The sequence below is a fragment of the Mugil cephalus genome, chromosome 10 (genome assembly GCF_022458985.1).
Source record: "Mugil cephalus isolate CIBA_MC_2020 chromosome 10, CIBA_Mcephalus_1.1, whole genome shotgun sequence".
NCBI lineage: Eukaryota > Metazoa > Chordata > Actinopteri > Mugiliformes > Mugilidae > Mugil > Mugil cephalus.
In genome coordinates, this window is record NC_061779.1 from 14993770 (window position 1) to 15008354 (window position 14585).

Genomic DNA, 14585 nt, shown 5'->3' on the forward strand with positions numbered 1-14585 from the left:
TGCTCATTCTGTTCATTACACCATGTGAGGTAGATTTGTATCCCTCTATCCGCGCAGAAGGGAGGCATCATGTCTCCGCTCTGCAGAGCTTTATCCCGTGTTATCCTCCGATTACATTTACATAGAGAATGCAGCGGGGAGGGAGAAGGCAACAAACTGAAGCACACTCCACCTGCACCGCAAGAGGCGATGTGTGAAATATGTATTCAGTCTTTCATCAACCTCTTTATCTGCCACGCGCGGGTTATCCTCGCGTGTAAAGTCGTCTGTTGTGTTAGCTTTGAAAAGAGGAGGCGGAAACTGTGATCTGTGTTCTATTAATCATAGTCCGGCTCCATGGCTGCCCCGTTCTCACACATGTGTGTAATTGCTGGGTATTTGCGCTTTAAGCATGGCACTTCTGCATGGAAATGGAGGAGTGGCTCCGCTGATGAACTCCCTGCTAATAGGACTACCTTTGATCTGCGTGGAGCACGGAGGGCTTACAGAACTTGCAGGTTTTAATTATGAAATACATGAAAAATAGATGCCGCGCTAAGTACCGACCATGACTGCAGTGAATCACAGTAGCAGCGCGCTCGCTAGTTTGCCTCTGCCTCCCCTTCCTTTATGTCCTCCAGTGCCTCAAATACCTCGATCCCCGTCTGCCCGACTCGCTTCGTTACTGCAGAGAAGCAAAAAAGACAAGTCCATGATATTAATTAGTGGATTGACAGACATGTAATTCATCTCAGAGGAAGTTTTCATTACATGGGAGCCTTCAGAGGGGCAGTTTGGCTTATTGGCAAGTGCTAAGACCAGACCTAATGGGGCTGCAGTTCCCTCCCTTTTGAGCAATTACAGCCAAGTCCTTATCAGCAGTGCCACGAGTCCACTGTTGTGGGACCTTGACTTCTAACGCACTCACATAGAGCGATCCTTCCCCATAGACCCTTGTTCATTAGACAAGTGTACCGTACTGCGCTTTACAGGGTGAGAATTGAGACTGAATGAGTGATGCTAATGAAAGGTTTCCTGTATATTTCTGAGTCAGCCTTCGCGGCGCTGATATTAGATGACATTAGTTTGTCATCAAAGCTCCAGCGTTGTCTCCCTCTAGGTGATTATACAAGCAGGCTTGAGCGTTCGGTCTATTGACAGACCTGGGCGGCTCAGGTAACAGACCGTCGCCGACTGTCAGGGAAGTATCGTCTCGCCTCTTCCAGTCCCGCCTTTTACAACTGCTGCTCTTGAGAAGATGATGTGAAACGCGTTACAGGCCCGGACAGGGGAGTTGAATAAACAAATCTTGGAAATTGCTTCATCTGTTAAAGTGACACATACCAGTACCTTTGTCAAAAAAAAAAAAAAGCTGTTTACCACTGTGGTTTCCTGAAGTAGGTGGCCTGTGAGCCGTTCTTGGCGACCATGCGTAGGCACTGAAAAACAGAAAAACAACAAAAGGGAAAATGAGTAAACCAGTAGACCTGAGATTATATTTATCTAACAGCTGTGCAGCATGAGTTCCTCGACTCATCTGAATAGGTCAACCCAAGGGGGATGCCACCGTTGGTCGACTGCGTGACTCTTACAACCCGCTATTGTAGAAAGTGCGTGTGTGGAGTGTTTGCCCCGGGAGCTGAAGATAATTGTGTCCCCACTTAAGGTTTCAACCTGTGAAGGGCTAAGGTAATCTAATACAACGGGAATATGGATTCACAAGTGTTGTCTCTGGGGAACATTACTACTGTTGTCTACAATACAGACAGAGCAAACCCTAACCTCAACGCTATAATAGCGCGATGTAGTTTTCAGAATTCATTGTGTGAATCAAAAGAACCGAAACTTGATGTTTTTACATAATTAATTGTATCGAGAAATAATCGTCCCTCTGACTAAATATGTATTTAAAATCTGCGCAGTTAAAGCCTTTATATATACACATATATAAATATGTACAGTAAATGTGTAAGCACAGCCAGCAGTGGTCTCTCCGTGCTGTTCAGCACGGCTCTGTAACTGTAAAGTAAAGCCAGGGTGGTCTGCTCAATGCGGTTTGTCTTTATTTATGGTGCGGGCTGAAAGGCTATTGGGTTTCATGTGTGGTTGAGGCTGGATCACTTGGAGATTACCGCTGAGCTGGGAACCACCAGTGCAGAGAGTATACAGAGGCCTGCCTGTGCTCCTGGCCCGTCTTTGACCACTGCCCAGGGCCTTCCTGCATTCATCAGGCCCCTTGAGACCTGCTCTTAGCGCCAAATTACTGTATCGTACAGCCAGAGCCAGGATCAGAGTCAACAACTTCAGATAAATGGAATTTATTATTTGAGGTGTTTTTTTTGTTTGTTTGTTTGTTTGTTTTGCCACATCCCTTCCTACCTTCCTGTGAACATGTTGTAAGTGGATGCAGTGCACAGATACGGCACAGTCGTAAATGTGAGTACAGCAGTCGCGTGAACTCGTGACATATCAGCGCCTCAGACATTGTACAAGAGTCATTTTTGGATGCTGTATTTTTCTAAATCTCTCAGATAAGTGGACCTGTGCAGTCGTGTCTTAACAATAACAATAGCACTTATCGCAGCGCTCCCTGTGGTACAATTAAAATTCCGTCTGAGTCCTCAGTCTGCCTCCCAGCCATGCCTGCTGTTTCTCGGCCCTCCTGGGCCACGTCAATTCCTCTGCTGCAATGTATAATTCACGAGCCACCAAACAGCACAGAGGACTCACCTGGAGACTCGCGGGCCCAGCAATGCAGAACTGCACTGGGGGAGTTGTTGTACATGAACCTGGGGGACATTCATAGGGATCTAAGGTGCGCGTGGCGCGGTGCCTCGAGTCGGTGAGGGCTCCTCTGATCTGAGGGTCACCCTGATAACGTCTCCCTTCCGTTCACATCTCCCACCTTCTTGCATATCCGTGGAATGGATGTATCCTCTCATTTTTTCTTGACCTTTCTACTTTCGTCTTCTGAAAGACAACTGTGGTGTCCTCTAAAACTAATTTGGATGTATATCTTCTATTTGCAGACAATTCCATAGTGATGCATTGGAGTAACCTGTGGAGTCTCAGAGTGGTTGCTTTTAGTTAAAACCAATTAGAAATGACCAGAAATAACAGCGCCTGGAGACAGAGAAGTCATTTTTCTTTGAGCCTCCCCAGAGAGTTGGCCTCTCCATGGATTAAGTGTTTTAGTATATTAGGGGGCAGCTGATTAGAATCATTGTGCTTTTTTAATCATTACATTTTTTACATGTATAGTTTATATCTGTATAATAGCTAATAAGGCTAAGTGTGTCACTGCAAAAGGGAGGATTGTTTAAATGACCTTAGGTATGAAACTTGGCCCTCAATAAGACTACAAAAGAACAACACGGAGAGCCTTGGATCAGCTCATCAAATTTCATGACTTTTGATGCGATGAACATTATGCATATGCGGGAGCAACCTTGCATCAAAGCTTTGTACTTTAAGCATTCTTCATAATGGTTTACCCATTACATAATTCTGCACTCTGATCACTTCCCTCCATCTTTTACTAAATGTACGAGTAGAGCTTCTTAATGCACGGCACCGTAAAAAACAAAAAAACATCCTGAACATCTGGAGCTGCGTTTCGAAGCTTTGTGATGGCTAATAACAGAAACACATTAATGTTTTTCTACTTATTTTCTCTCAGGAACGTAGCAGTCATTTGTTAGTCAGGCAGGCAGCGGCAGTCAAAGATGGACTGCTGAAGGTGGCTGCATCTATCATTCTTAAGATGACCACGGCATAGCCACCATTATTAACCAGCAACCTCAGGAGTGGCCTAAAATTAACAGTCCCATACAGCTACAATCATTAAGACAATAAGCAAACCTTCCATTATTGTCCGATGTTTTCTTTCTGAGAGGCCTTATTAACTAATTAGCTGTGGAGAGTGGGTACTGTTAGCATTCCCAAGGCCTTATGGTAGTGACCCGTACTTCCAGTTGGTGTCTAGCCATTTCCTCGCCGGACCCCTCACTGGCTCTTCCTGCAATTGGGTCTGTTGCGCCGGCTGTGTCCTTGTGTGCGCTGGGCGTGCAGCGGCGGCATGTGGAGCAGGCAGCAGGAAGCGAGCCTCCCTGTCTCCCCAGACTGAACAGTGAATGAGGATAAGTGAGGAGCGCCAGTCAATGAATCAAGCAGCAGGAAGGGAGCAGCCAGGGGGGGAGTGTGACGTCCCCACGGGAGAGGCCTCGCATTAGGAACTTCCTCGTCTGTGTGTTTCTGGCACAGGTTAAATGGATCGCTCCCATTAGCGCGCTGAGAGGACAGCTCCATTATATGAAGGAGACTGTAACTTTGAATGTCACGGTGCAACAACCCCAGAGCACGCCTCGTCTACCAGGGAGGCAGGGTGACAATAACCATCCATGATAATCATTCCCTGTCAGGCTTTAAGGAACCTGAAATTATGACGTACAGCCTGCCGCGCGCCTCAGACTTCATTACAGTGCTGTCACTTTGAGTCGCCTGCGATGGCACCGTGCTCCACAGCCGGCTGCAGCACTGTGGCTGCCAAACCCCAGGCTCACTCTCCTCCTGTCTAAGTGGCATGTTTACAGGATGTGTGGCCCCCTGCAGAAAGATGCGGTGGAGGTTAACCTCCAGTCATCTGCGCGGTACCGCTCTTCTTCCATTGTATCGGCAGCGTCTCACGATATGGTGATGTGCCGAACTGTTTACCAGTGAGAGAGAATAAATAACTCGTCAAAGCCCACGCATCGACGACAGTCAGCGCCGGTTTCAGACGAGCAACAGGCCTCTCTTTATCTCAACTTTCATTTCTATTAATGCCCGCGACGCAAACAGATGTTTTTAAAGGGAGGATGCTCGAGCTTTAAGCGTGTTTATAGCAGCCTGTTTGTCAGCCAAGGAGAGCTTCACCTCCAGACTGACCTCTGAACCTGCCATCCAGTGGAGAAGACAGGAGCTGGCAGCCATCGCCAATGTCAGTGCCCAGAGCTAACTCCTTCTTTCTCACCGCCTGACTCATTCATTGGCTTCGTGGCCCCTTCTCCTTGCCACCCCCAATCACGGGGCTCTGAATGACACATAGAGGAGGAAGTGGGCCCGCTCGCCACCCCTCCCGCTTCATCTAACCTGCATAGCAACAGGCTTGATGGGCCAATGTTTTTACTCGTGTAGTTTGTGACATATTGGAAATTTTTGAATTCGGTGGCCGGGAAGATGACAGTCTTTTTGCTTTCGCCCCTTCATTTGTAGTAACAAACATTCTGAGGAGGAGCTGTTTTTGACCTCAACTGGGACTGTAGTGAAGTCATTTGTTGAGCTGTACTCTGTAATACCTGCATGAGTACACACACAAATGTCATGAGGTTGTTGTACGGATTTCTGCTGACTGCACAAGTATTTAATATTTTTATGCTATAATAGGTAGGACAACTTAAATGATGCTGGTTTAAAATAAAATTTTAACTTGTGTCTGAGATAGTAATGAAATCCATTCTGTTATGAGACCCTATCGAGACACGTCATATTTCATATCGAGAAAGTCAGTCAAACCAAAATGCTGGAAATTCCCCAGGGTACATTTCCACTTTTAATATGTTCACGATAGTATGGCAATAGACATTTACTTTAACATAATTACTTTGTACTGAGTTCCTGTTTGTTCCTCAGTGTATTATTTAGGAAATGTGGTGATTACAGAACAATGGCCAGTCATTCCTGCAGCAATAGACTTAGGTTTAGACAATAACGCCCTCACAGTGCCATGACTTCTAACTTCTTGACTTTTATGGTGAAGGAGACAGAACAGCTTGTAAACATCACCAGTGTGGTCTGTGTGGCTAACGTTAGGCGAAAGCATTTACTGCGCGCACATCCTACACAAACTTGTGTTTGTCTCACTTCCCCTGTTGCAGACATTTTGCAAAGGGTTGTTTAGAACTGTAAGATCTCTGATTAGGCAAACGCCAATGTGCCAGCGCTTGAGATTAGCACCATGGAGCCATTTTAAAATCTCCAGAAATGTAAGTTCAATTCAATTAACAATTAACATCCATTCATGTGGATGTTACTCGTAGGTGATTTAAGCTCCTGCATCAATTTGACGGCGTAGCTTCGAAGCCCAGACCCCATGCAGTCCCTAATGCCGTGGCTTGACATGTGCCTCCCCGGAAATCTAACTATGCGTCGCAGACTGCAGGAACTGATTGGTCTGTTTATTAGTAGCGTGTCTGCACTTTAGGATTTCCATCTGCTTCTCCATCTCCAGATCCACAAAGATGGAACACGTAGAGGAAAGGTTAACCGAGCAGATTCAGAAACACAAACTTTCATATGACTCGAACGTTTCATTTGCCGTTGGTGAAAGTGAAGCAGGAAGTAGAAACAACCGAATGGCAAAAAAAAGACACAGCACAAGTGTAAAAGGCTTGCACTGGGGCAGGCTACATGCTCAGGTTACAGTGTCTATGACCACACCAGGTCACACCCACCCCATAGTAATGACAACACAACACAGACACAAAAACGGTTTAGGAACAACTCAAAAAAACATGAAGAACAGCACAACATGTTGACCTGGTCTCCAAATTCACTAGATCTCAAACTGATCCAGTATCTGTGGGATGAACTGGAAAAAGTCTGACGCACCAACACCCTTCCCCTCAGTCCATAGGAGTCAAAGGTCTCTAATAACAAGACAGCTGCCAGACACCACAGGACGCCCTCAGAAGGACCGTCTCCATTCTCTGATCAGCCACAACTGTTTTGGAGGTGCAAGGGAGAGGTCATAATATTAACTCTGATCAGTGTACATCTAATGTGAAATACATTTTTCCCTACATTAAATAACATCTCATGTGTCATTGACCAGACCGGTCTTAAAAAACTGGTTTGAGGATGTCTGTTTTAGGTGTCTGACAAAGGGCCAGGAAAAAGCTGCCTATTTGCTATTTCCTTCTAATACAATTTCCACTAAGCGCACCAGCTGTGTTCCTTCCATGGTCTAAGAACTTATCTTACCCATGAAAACAGAGAGCCGGCTAAGTGAATAATATAGTCTTTTACAGCTGCCACGCTGCAGGTCTTAAATGGACCATCGGCTATTGCTGGCCTCCATGTCATTTGGTCCAAGTGTAGAATTAAGACTGGATTCCGGTTTATTTCTCCCTGCCTAATGTCACAGTCGGACAGGACAGAAGGTTTTGGCCCTCCGCACTGGAACAATGCTAAAGCTCCATCGCAGACTGTCGGCCCCCGGGTGATTGCTTCCCCTCTTTCTGCTCAGTGGAGTTGATACCATTTATGTGTTTCCCTGTGTATGTCTATAGGAGACTGAAGAGCTTATTTGTTTTCCCCCTCGTTGCCCTTTGACTCGTTCCCCCCCTCAAACGTGTCTGAAACATTGTTATCTCTGGCCAGACGCCTTTTTCACAGAGAGTTATTGAATCATGTCAACTTGCCGTCCCCCGAGTTTCAAATGCAAGCTGTAGAAAAATTAGCCGCTGCTTCCGCATGTCAAGTGGGATCTATTAGTGTGCTCTCGTCCTGCAGAGCATGAGCCAGCCGAGGGCCACTGGGGACCTTGTCTGGCTGCGCGCTTGTCCGCGTCAGGCCCCTGGGGCTCTAGACCGATGTTGCATACGGGGAGAAGCAGCCGGAGCCACCGAGGGCAAAAAAAAAAAAACGAGGCGGTTCGTTCGATGAGTTGACACCTGAACGGGGTGAGGACGGGCAACATTAGCAACGGCAGCTCCAGCTCCGCCTCAGACACACCTCTGACTCACACGGGTCAGACTGACCACTTTTGTTTTAGCCCATCAGTCGCGCGTAGCCAGTTCAGCCCCATCTTTTCTGCCATTATTGCGATGGTGCATATGTTCTGTCAGACCTGTGAAATCCTGTGCGCGATTTCAAAGAAGTCAAGGCAGTTCTTGAGAAGTAATGCCTCTCAGATCAGGTCACACAAGACAGACATTTACTTCAGAAGTCACACCTGCTCAGTCTAAGGAAAATGTTTCAAATACTGAGATCTGTAAAAAAAACAACAATGAAAATCCCCCTTCCATTTAAACGGTTGAAAACAGATCGGACAGATGTTCTAAATGTCAATACTTGTCTTTAAGCTCTCACTTAATTGGTGAATGTTCATATGTTTCTCACTTCTGTGCACTGTCTCACTTGAAAAACAGTTACCTGATTTTTCCTTTTTGTGTGTGTGTGTGTGTGTGTGTGTTTGTTTTGCTTTTTAAAGGATTAACCAACTAACTAACTAACCAACATTGAGGTCAATGTGCCTCCATCCCCCTTGGGGCCACAGGCTTAGTCATGTGCTCAGGCCCAATCAGTGAGGATACTCCACTCATTAGCATTTCAAATGCTGTTTGTTTAGTTTAAATTTCCATTCACTGCCTGCAGAGAATAGAATTCCGACCGCATAGTTGTCACGGAGGTTCATGTTATACACCAGCCTACACACATAATTACCCGGGGCCTCCCACCTCACTGACCTTGGTCAGTCTGTTAGAACATAAGGTGTCCCTCTTTACTGCCATCATCACTGTGGGCCAGAGTCCCGTGTAATTTGGGGCATTTTTACATCTTGTTTGAATGTGTGTTTTTCATATTCGTTTGTTTTCTTTTCGCAGGTATCTCAGTAACAAAGAAGACACATACTTGTAAGTACACAGTTTATTAATCCTTTTTTTTATTATTTTAAAACAATTTTTTTTTTGAGGGCGTAAAAATATCATTTAGTAAATCTGTACTCAATATGAAAAGGAAAATCCCCACAGCAGAGATCACAGGACGATTGTGTTTGGATCTTTGTTGACTCTTTCACATCACCGCCTGTAAACGTGTTGTTCCCCGACTGCTACTGTAATAAATCAGCACCTTCAATTAGAGCCCTGCCATCCACGTTCACTGTTTTGTGTTTCGCCCATTTCCATACTGGAGAGAATATAATGATAACCCCAGAGAGGAAATTAAAATGCTGTGCAGTCTTATGACTGCTTGATAATCATGCACATTTGAAGCAGACGGCGTGGTGAAGCACCTCTTTGTTTTCTGCAAGGCCTTGCAGCTGAACAACACGGATGTGGTGTTGTGTGGTGGTTTCTAACCTTTGAGGCTGCAATAACTACCAGAGTTTGTGTTCTTCAAGTTCAGATCATATCACTGAAATTGAAAGATACAGACACAGTATGTGACACAGGCGAGATGCAAGGATTCTTTGTGTGCTACAACAGTTATCTTTCTCTAACCACTGCCTATTCAATTTCAGTCAGCTCATTAAGAATTGATGAACAGCCTAACCTGTAGAAATCAATGATTTCCAGGAGTTTTGTACTCTATTTTGACACGTGTGAAGTGCAATCGAAAAGACATGTAAAAACGCTTTTGTGTAGTGTTCTGCCGTGTGTGTGTGTGTGCGTCTACGTGTGTGTGTGTGTGTGTGTGTGTTCATACCCCACTGTGTGAATGGAAGAAACGAGCCCTGAAGGCTATCCTTTCGCTCTGATCGCTCTGATGAAACTTGTGGAGAGGGAAGGCCAGAGGGCTTTTCTGTAAGAGCGGTCGAAGTGTTTCAGATTGTGAGAGGCTGCATCTCCCCTTGTAAAACACCCCGGCTCTTTCTTACATCAGACAGCGGGGCAAAGGATATGATCTCCGACGCTAGACAGCTCTACCTTGCTCAAACAACCCCGTCAAAACAGCAGCGTGATTGTGTGTTAAACTATTTGCTTGTCTGGAGGGCCTATGGTCTTTTTTTTTTTTTTTTTTGGGTTGTTTTTTTTTTTTTTTAAATTCTTGATGTGCCCGTGAATGTTCGTGTTTGTGTCAGGGAATCTTCAAGGTGGAGCAGAAACGCTTTGACCCGCCATCCGGTACCCCACTATCTTAATTAGTGCGGCGCTAAGCACCTCTACACTGGAAGGGGGCTCAAATCAAAGAGCATGATTTAGGAGTCTTTGGTTCAAAGCCCTGGGCACAGACTGGACTACGCCGTCTCATTTCAGTGAGAAATATTCAAATCTTGTCCATGTGAGGAAATCAAAGTAAAGCCCCTTAACAAGTAGTTGATTGGTGTGCCTCGCAGACAGGAAGCGGCTGTAGATCCTCGTCAGAGCGGTGCGCAGGAGGAGAAGTTCAAGGGCCGGTTAATGGTCATTGAGAATGTGGAGTGAAGGTCTTTTTTTTTTTTTTTCAGAGGAGCCCGGTGATTATATGGCTGGTGGAGTAATAATGAGGGAGATGTCTCTGCCCTACATGGTTATGGAGAGGCTGGAGATCTATTTTGGTTCGCGGAGCAAAAACATTGGCTTCCCCACCACGCCAGTCCGCACTGCCACTTGTAATGTGAGCTTGGCAGACTTGTTTGAATGTGTGCGCAAGTATGTTTCTGTTTCTGAGTGTGCGTGCGTGTGTGTGTTTAGGAGGTCTTCCCAGTCCAACCCAGACCACAGGGACGGGCTGTGTCTCTGACTAACTCCCCACTCTGCCTGAGTGATCAAACTGCTGGAAGCTCCCCGCCATGCCAGTCCCCTCATCAATATAAATTACAGGGGCAGCTGTTCACTGGCAGACTCCTCTCTCCTCCTTTTCCTCTCCTCTCCTTCCCATCTCCTCCCCTCTCTCCTCGTCTCCTCTCGTCTCATCTCCTTCCCTCCTCCATCTACCCAAATTCACTAATCATTGAGCCATCAGACGCTGAGGTATTCTAGATGAAAACAGATACTCGCCATTGTGGCAATGGCTATGATGTCCCGTCTCCATCCAGGACTTACACGGATTAATAGTCTGAGGCTGCAGCTTCTCTCCTCTTTAACCGACTCCCCTTCTTTCTTCATTTCCCCCGACGGGGCAGCCCCCTTGCCAGCACTTCCTTTAACCACAAGACAGTAATTCTCAGCAAGAAGTCAGCTGTGGTTTTCCTGTGTATGTCCCTGGCAGTTTAGCGTGCGCTCTTATGTGGACTGTTGGTAGCGTCGTTGTATGGTTCAAACTTCTGAGAGAAGCGGCAGTAGAAAAAGATCACAGAAGTCGAATTCCGTCATAGTGTTTTCTTTTGTTTCATTTGTTTCATTTGTTGCTTTTGCGGCGGCTGACACCAGATACGGACCGTCACCTTCCTCTGCCTCGGCGGGGTCCGTGTGCCTGTCTGTTGAGACCTGTTGAGAGGGCTGGTGTGGAGCGGAGGCTCAGATGCAGCTGCTGATTACTCTGAGATTAGACGTCTCACCTCTAATCTAGCATCAGCGCGCTGGGACTCTGTCTCACAGCCCGAATAGCAGCGAGCTAGCTAACGCATGCACGCACGCACGTGCACGCAGGTCATGAAGCCAGGATGCTCTTCCTCGAACGGGGCAGATCTCCTGATTACCAACAGCTTATCCTCCTGCCTCTCTCTTGCAGCTGTAGATGCACAATGAACCGTTTGTGCGCTCACTCTTCAGACCATAATACGCACGACAAAGATCTGCATATCCACCAGAAGTTGCCTGTTTACAGTTTCCTTATAAAATATCAGACAAAACATACAGAATAGAATACCAATAGGCTAATCCAATAGAAACATAGTAACACCACAGCACATATATACACACGCGCGTTTGCATTCCTGTGTCTGGGTTTGGATTGAGAGTGAGAGTGGCCAGAGGGAGGCAGTAGAACATGTGTAACTCTGGGAAAAGAGCAAAGGAGACAGGTGAAGTTTTCTCCCTTAGGTAAACGGATGCTTTTTTTTTTTCCTTTCCCCCACCCTGTATTTATCCACATTGCGGTGGCAGACCTCTTACACTTATTGAGAAACGTGGCCCTTATCCCATATCTTCAGTTATTTGCGAGCAGCCTGATGTGCACTCAGACACAAATGGTACCGGCAGTTTAGTTTTTCCGAGGCTGCACGGAAAAGAGTCTAAATCATGTGGTTAGTCCTTAAAACAGAGTGCAGATTTAAAGGGGGATTATATCACTCAATACTCAAGAGTTTGCCGAATTCAGGCCTTTGTGCGTTTCACTCGTTCTCTCCAGAACTTCTCTGGTGCAGGTTTTTGAAAATACGCTAACAAGCTTATTAATCCCGCTTTTTCTGCCCGCGTTCATTTTTTTACCTTTGTGATGCACCTGCTTCACGGCTAAATAACACGACAGAGCCTGATTGGGCGTTGTGTGAAACATTAATGCATTGGCTCTGTGAGTTGAGGTATTTTCAGCCAATCAAACACGAGATTTATGGCCCTCAATAGCGCTGTACATTGCCAATTTAGGAGAATAATATGTCCCAGTTGCTGTCTAATTTTGCTTGGCAACAGGCGCACTCCTGTGGAATCGCCCGGGGCGGCGTGAGTTGTCTCTGCATAGCTCAGTGTTCCATGCTCAGTGGTTGTTTGAAGGTATTTCATCACATTGTTGCCTTGATTCAGCTCTGTGGGGATTTGTTAGTTGCACTCATGTGGGAAGTGCATCCAGTACATTGTTAAGCTCGGCGCTGATAATGAAGATCAGCCAGCCACAGTCCCCTGAGCTACGCGGGGAGAGAGATAGTCTAGTGAGACGCGCCGTGCAGACATAGTGGAGCGGGACGAGCGCACGTGGCAATACACACAGACACAAAGGAATCATCTGCACAAAACATACAGCGCTCAACTCTGCTGTAGTGTATCAGAGTGAAATAAAAAAAAAAAAGAAAGAAACACAATCCACATCTACCACATGCCGTACAGTGGATTATGTTAAAATACGTTTGTTCTAACTAAACGTTGTTCCAAGTTTATAAAATCGCCACTATGATGCTTAAACCTTAGTTGAGCAATATTGCAATCTTTTTAATGTTGTTGCGTTTTTTTTGTTCGAGCCGAAATTGACATTGCGGGGCCCCACTACGCAGAGCCTCTCTTTTCGGTGGAAAGTTATTTGATTCTCAGCATGGTACTGGAACTGGTTGTTTCCTCCTCTCCCAGAGCAACATTGAATGCTTAAATTGACACAATCTTTTTCTCCTTCTGTACTGTAGGTTATGTTTCATCTTACTCTATTTGTTTGTTCCACAAAGGCAGTATTTTCTTTTTGGACATTTTGGTTTAATCTATAATAGACGGCTATTTCTTTTCTTTTTTTTTTTTTTTTTCTGAAATAGGTCACTGTAATCACAACAGTGAGGGATGGACAGTCACTGTAAAGGGGGAAATCAATAGAGCTATCTATTTGTCGTAAACCAGGCCAACATGATTTTTCTCTATTTTTCCTCTCCTGCCATGTCTTTTCCTCTCCAACTCAATATGGCAGGTCCTCATTTTTCAGTAAAAGCATTATGTCTGCCATTTTGTAAAATTGCAAATGGCCTTTGTACATGCACTTTCTTTGCATAAGTTTCTGTGGGTAAAGACGCTCCTTTTTTATCACCTCCATGGGGCCCTGTGTCTTTCATAAAGGGGAGTGGAGTGTGGGGAGCCGTAGGGGTGCAAGACAGGTTTTTGTGGGGATGGCGAGGAGGGGGTGGGGGGGTGGCGCTCTGCTTTTGTTGGCTCCTAATCTGCTTCTTCTCTTGGTTGCCGGCTCTTTCAGAGAATTTGAGTTGAAGTGAAGAGAGACCTCGTCAGCTTTTCCTCACCCTTTCCCTTTTGTGTCCGCCGCGAAACTGAAAGGCCCTGTCGGTGCGTGTTGTCAGACCAGAAAACAAGAGTAAGTGACATGTGACAAGGACACAATGCTCGGATGGGCCAGCCAAAGTAAGTGGCCTCATCTGCTGCGGGCGATTTCTCCTACGCCGGCTGTCTCCCGCCTCAGGTGAAAGGGGCCGGGGAGGCGGGGAGGGTGGGTAAGGGAGGGGGAGGGTTGAGGGGGGCGGGGGGTTCTGCACCGAGATGGTGGCTTCTGCCAGGCGAAGCAGTTGGCATGGCTGGGAGGGCACGGCCGGCCTCGCTCAAACTGCTACGCGCAGTCGGCCAGCCTTTGCACAAGCGCAGGTTATCCGTCTCTCATCAGGTTTCCGATGCCTCATCGCTTTCCCGCGGCGTGCGAGCATTCAGCCCGGGACAAGAGTGTCAGCGTGTAATGAAAGGTTTGATTCATGGAGGGCGACGGGGGCGGGGGTCATGGAGCTTCTCCGGATATGATCCCGACTCACGCGGACGGGGTCGCTTTAAGAAAGGGCTCCGTAATTATGCCCTGGATCAGATTTCCCTGAACCTGTCACTACACCAGCTTGTTTCACATATTGATACATTTTAAAAGAAATAAATAAAACTGAAGAGGCACAAAATAAATAGATAAATTTTATTCTTCGAGATTCAGCAATGCTATGCATAAAAAAATCTGGCAATATCTATATACTATACATGATTTAATTACTGTAATGTGGTTAAAATATTGAATTAACTGTCCCCACTAAAAGAATTCCTTGGAATATAATAATCAACGTGCCTCAAAGAAGAAGAAGGGGAAAAAAAATGCTGGGACAGAATAAACTGCATACCGATCAAATAATAATTTGAAGCTCGGATCACAACTTTCTGACAAATAATGTCATGCTGTTCGGAAACTAAAGCAGAAAAAGAAGTTGCGTGCACAGAGAAGAAAGCAGACGTGCCCACAAAAGCTCTCGG

The 14585-nt window shown here is 46.0% G+C and overlaps 1 protein-coding gene across 2 annotated transcripts in view; it reads left to right on the forward strand.

The window, feature by feature from the left end:
* Positions 1-14585, forward strand: part of roraa (RAR-related orphan receptor A, paralog a) — a 172645-nt gene that overhangs the window by 106049 nt on the left and 52011 nt on the right. For both annotated transcript variants that reach the window (XM_047595795.1, XM_047595796.1), the window contains one exon: positions 8625-8654. In XM_047595795.1, the coding sequence (XP_047451751.1) occupies positions 8625-8654 (30 nt within the window). The remainder of the gene's footprint in view (positions 1-8624; positions 8655-14585) is intronic.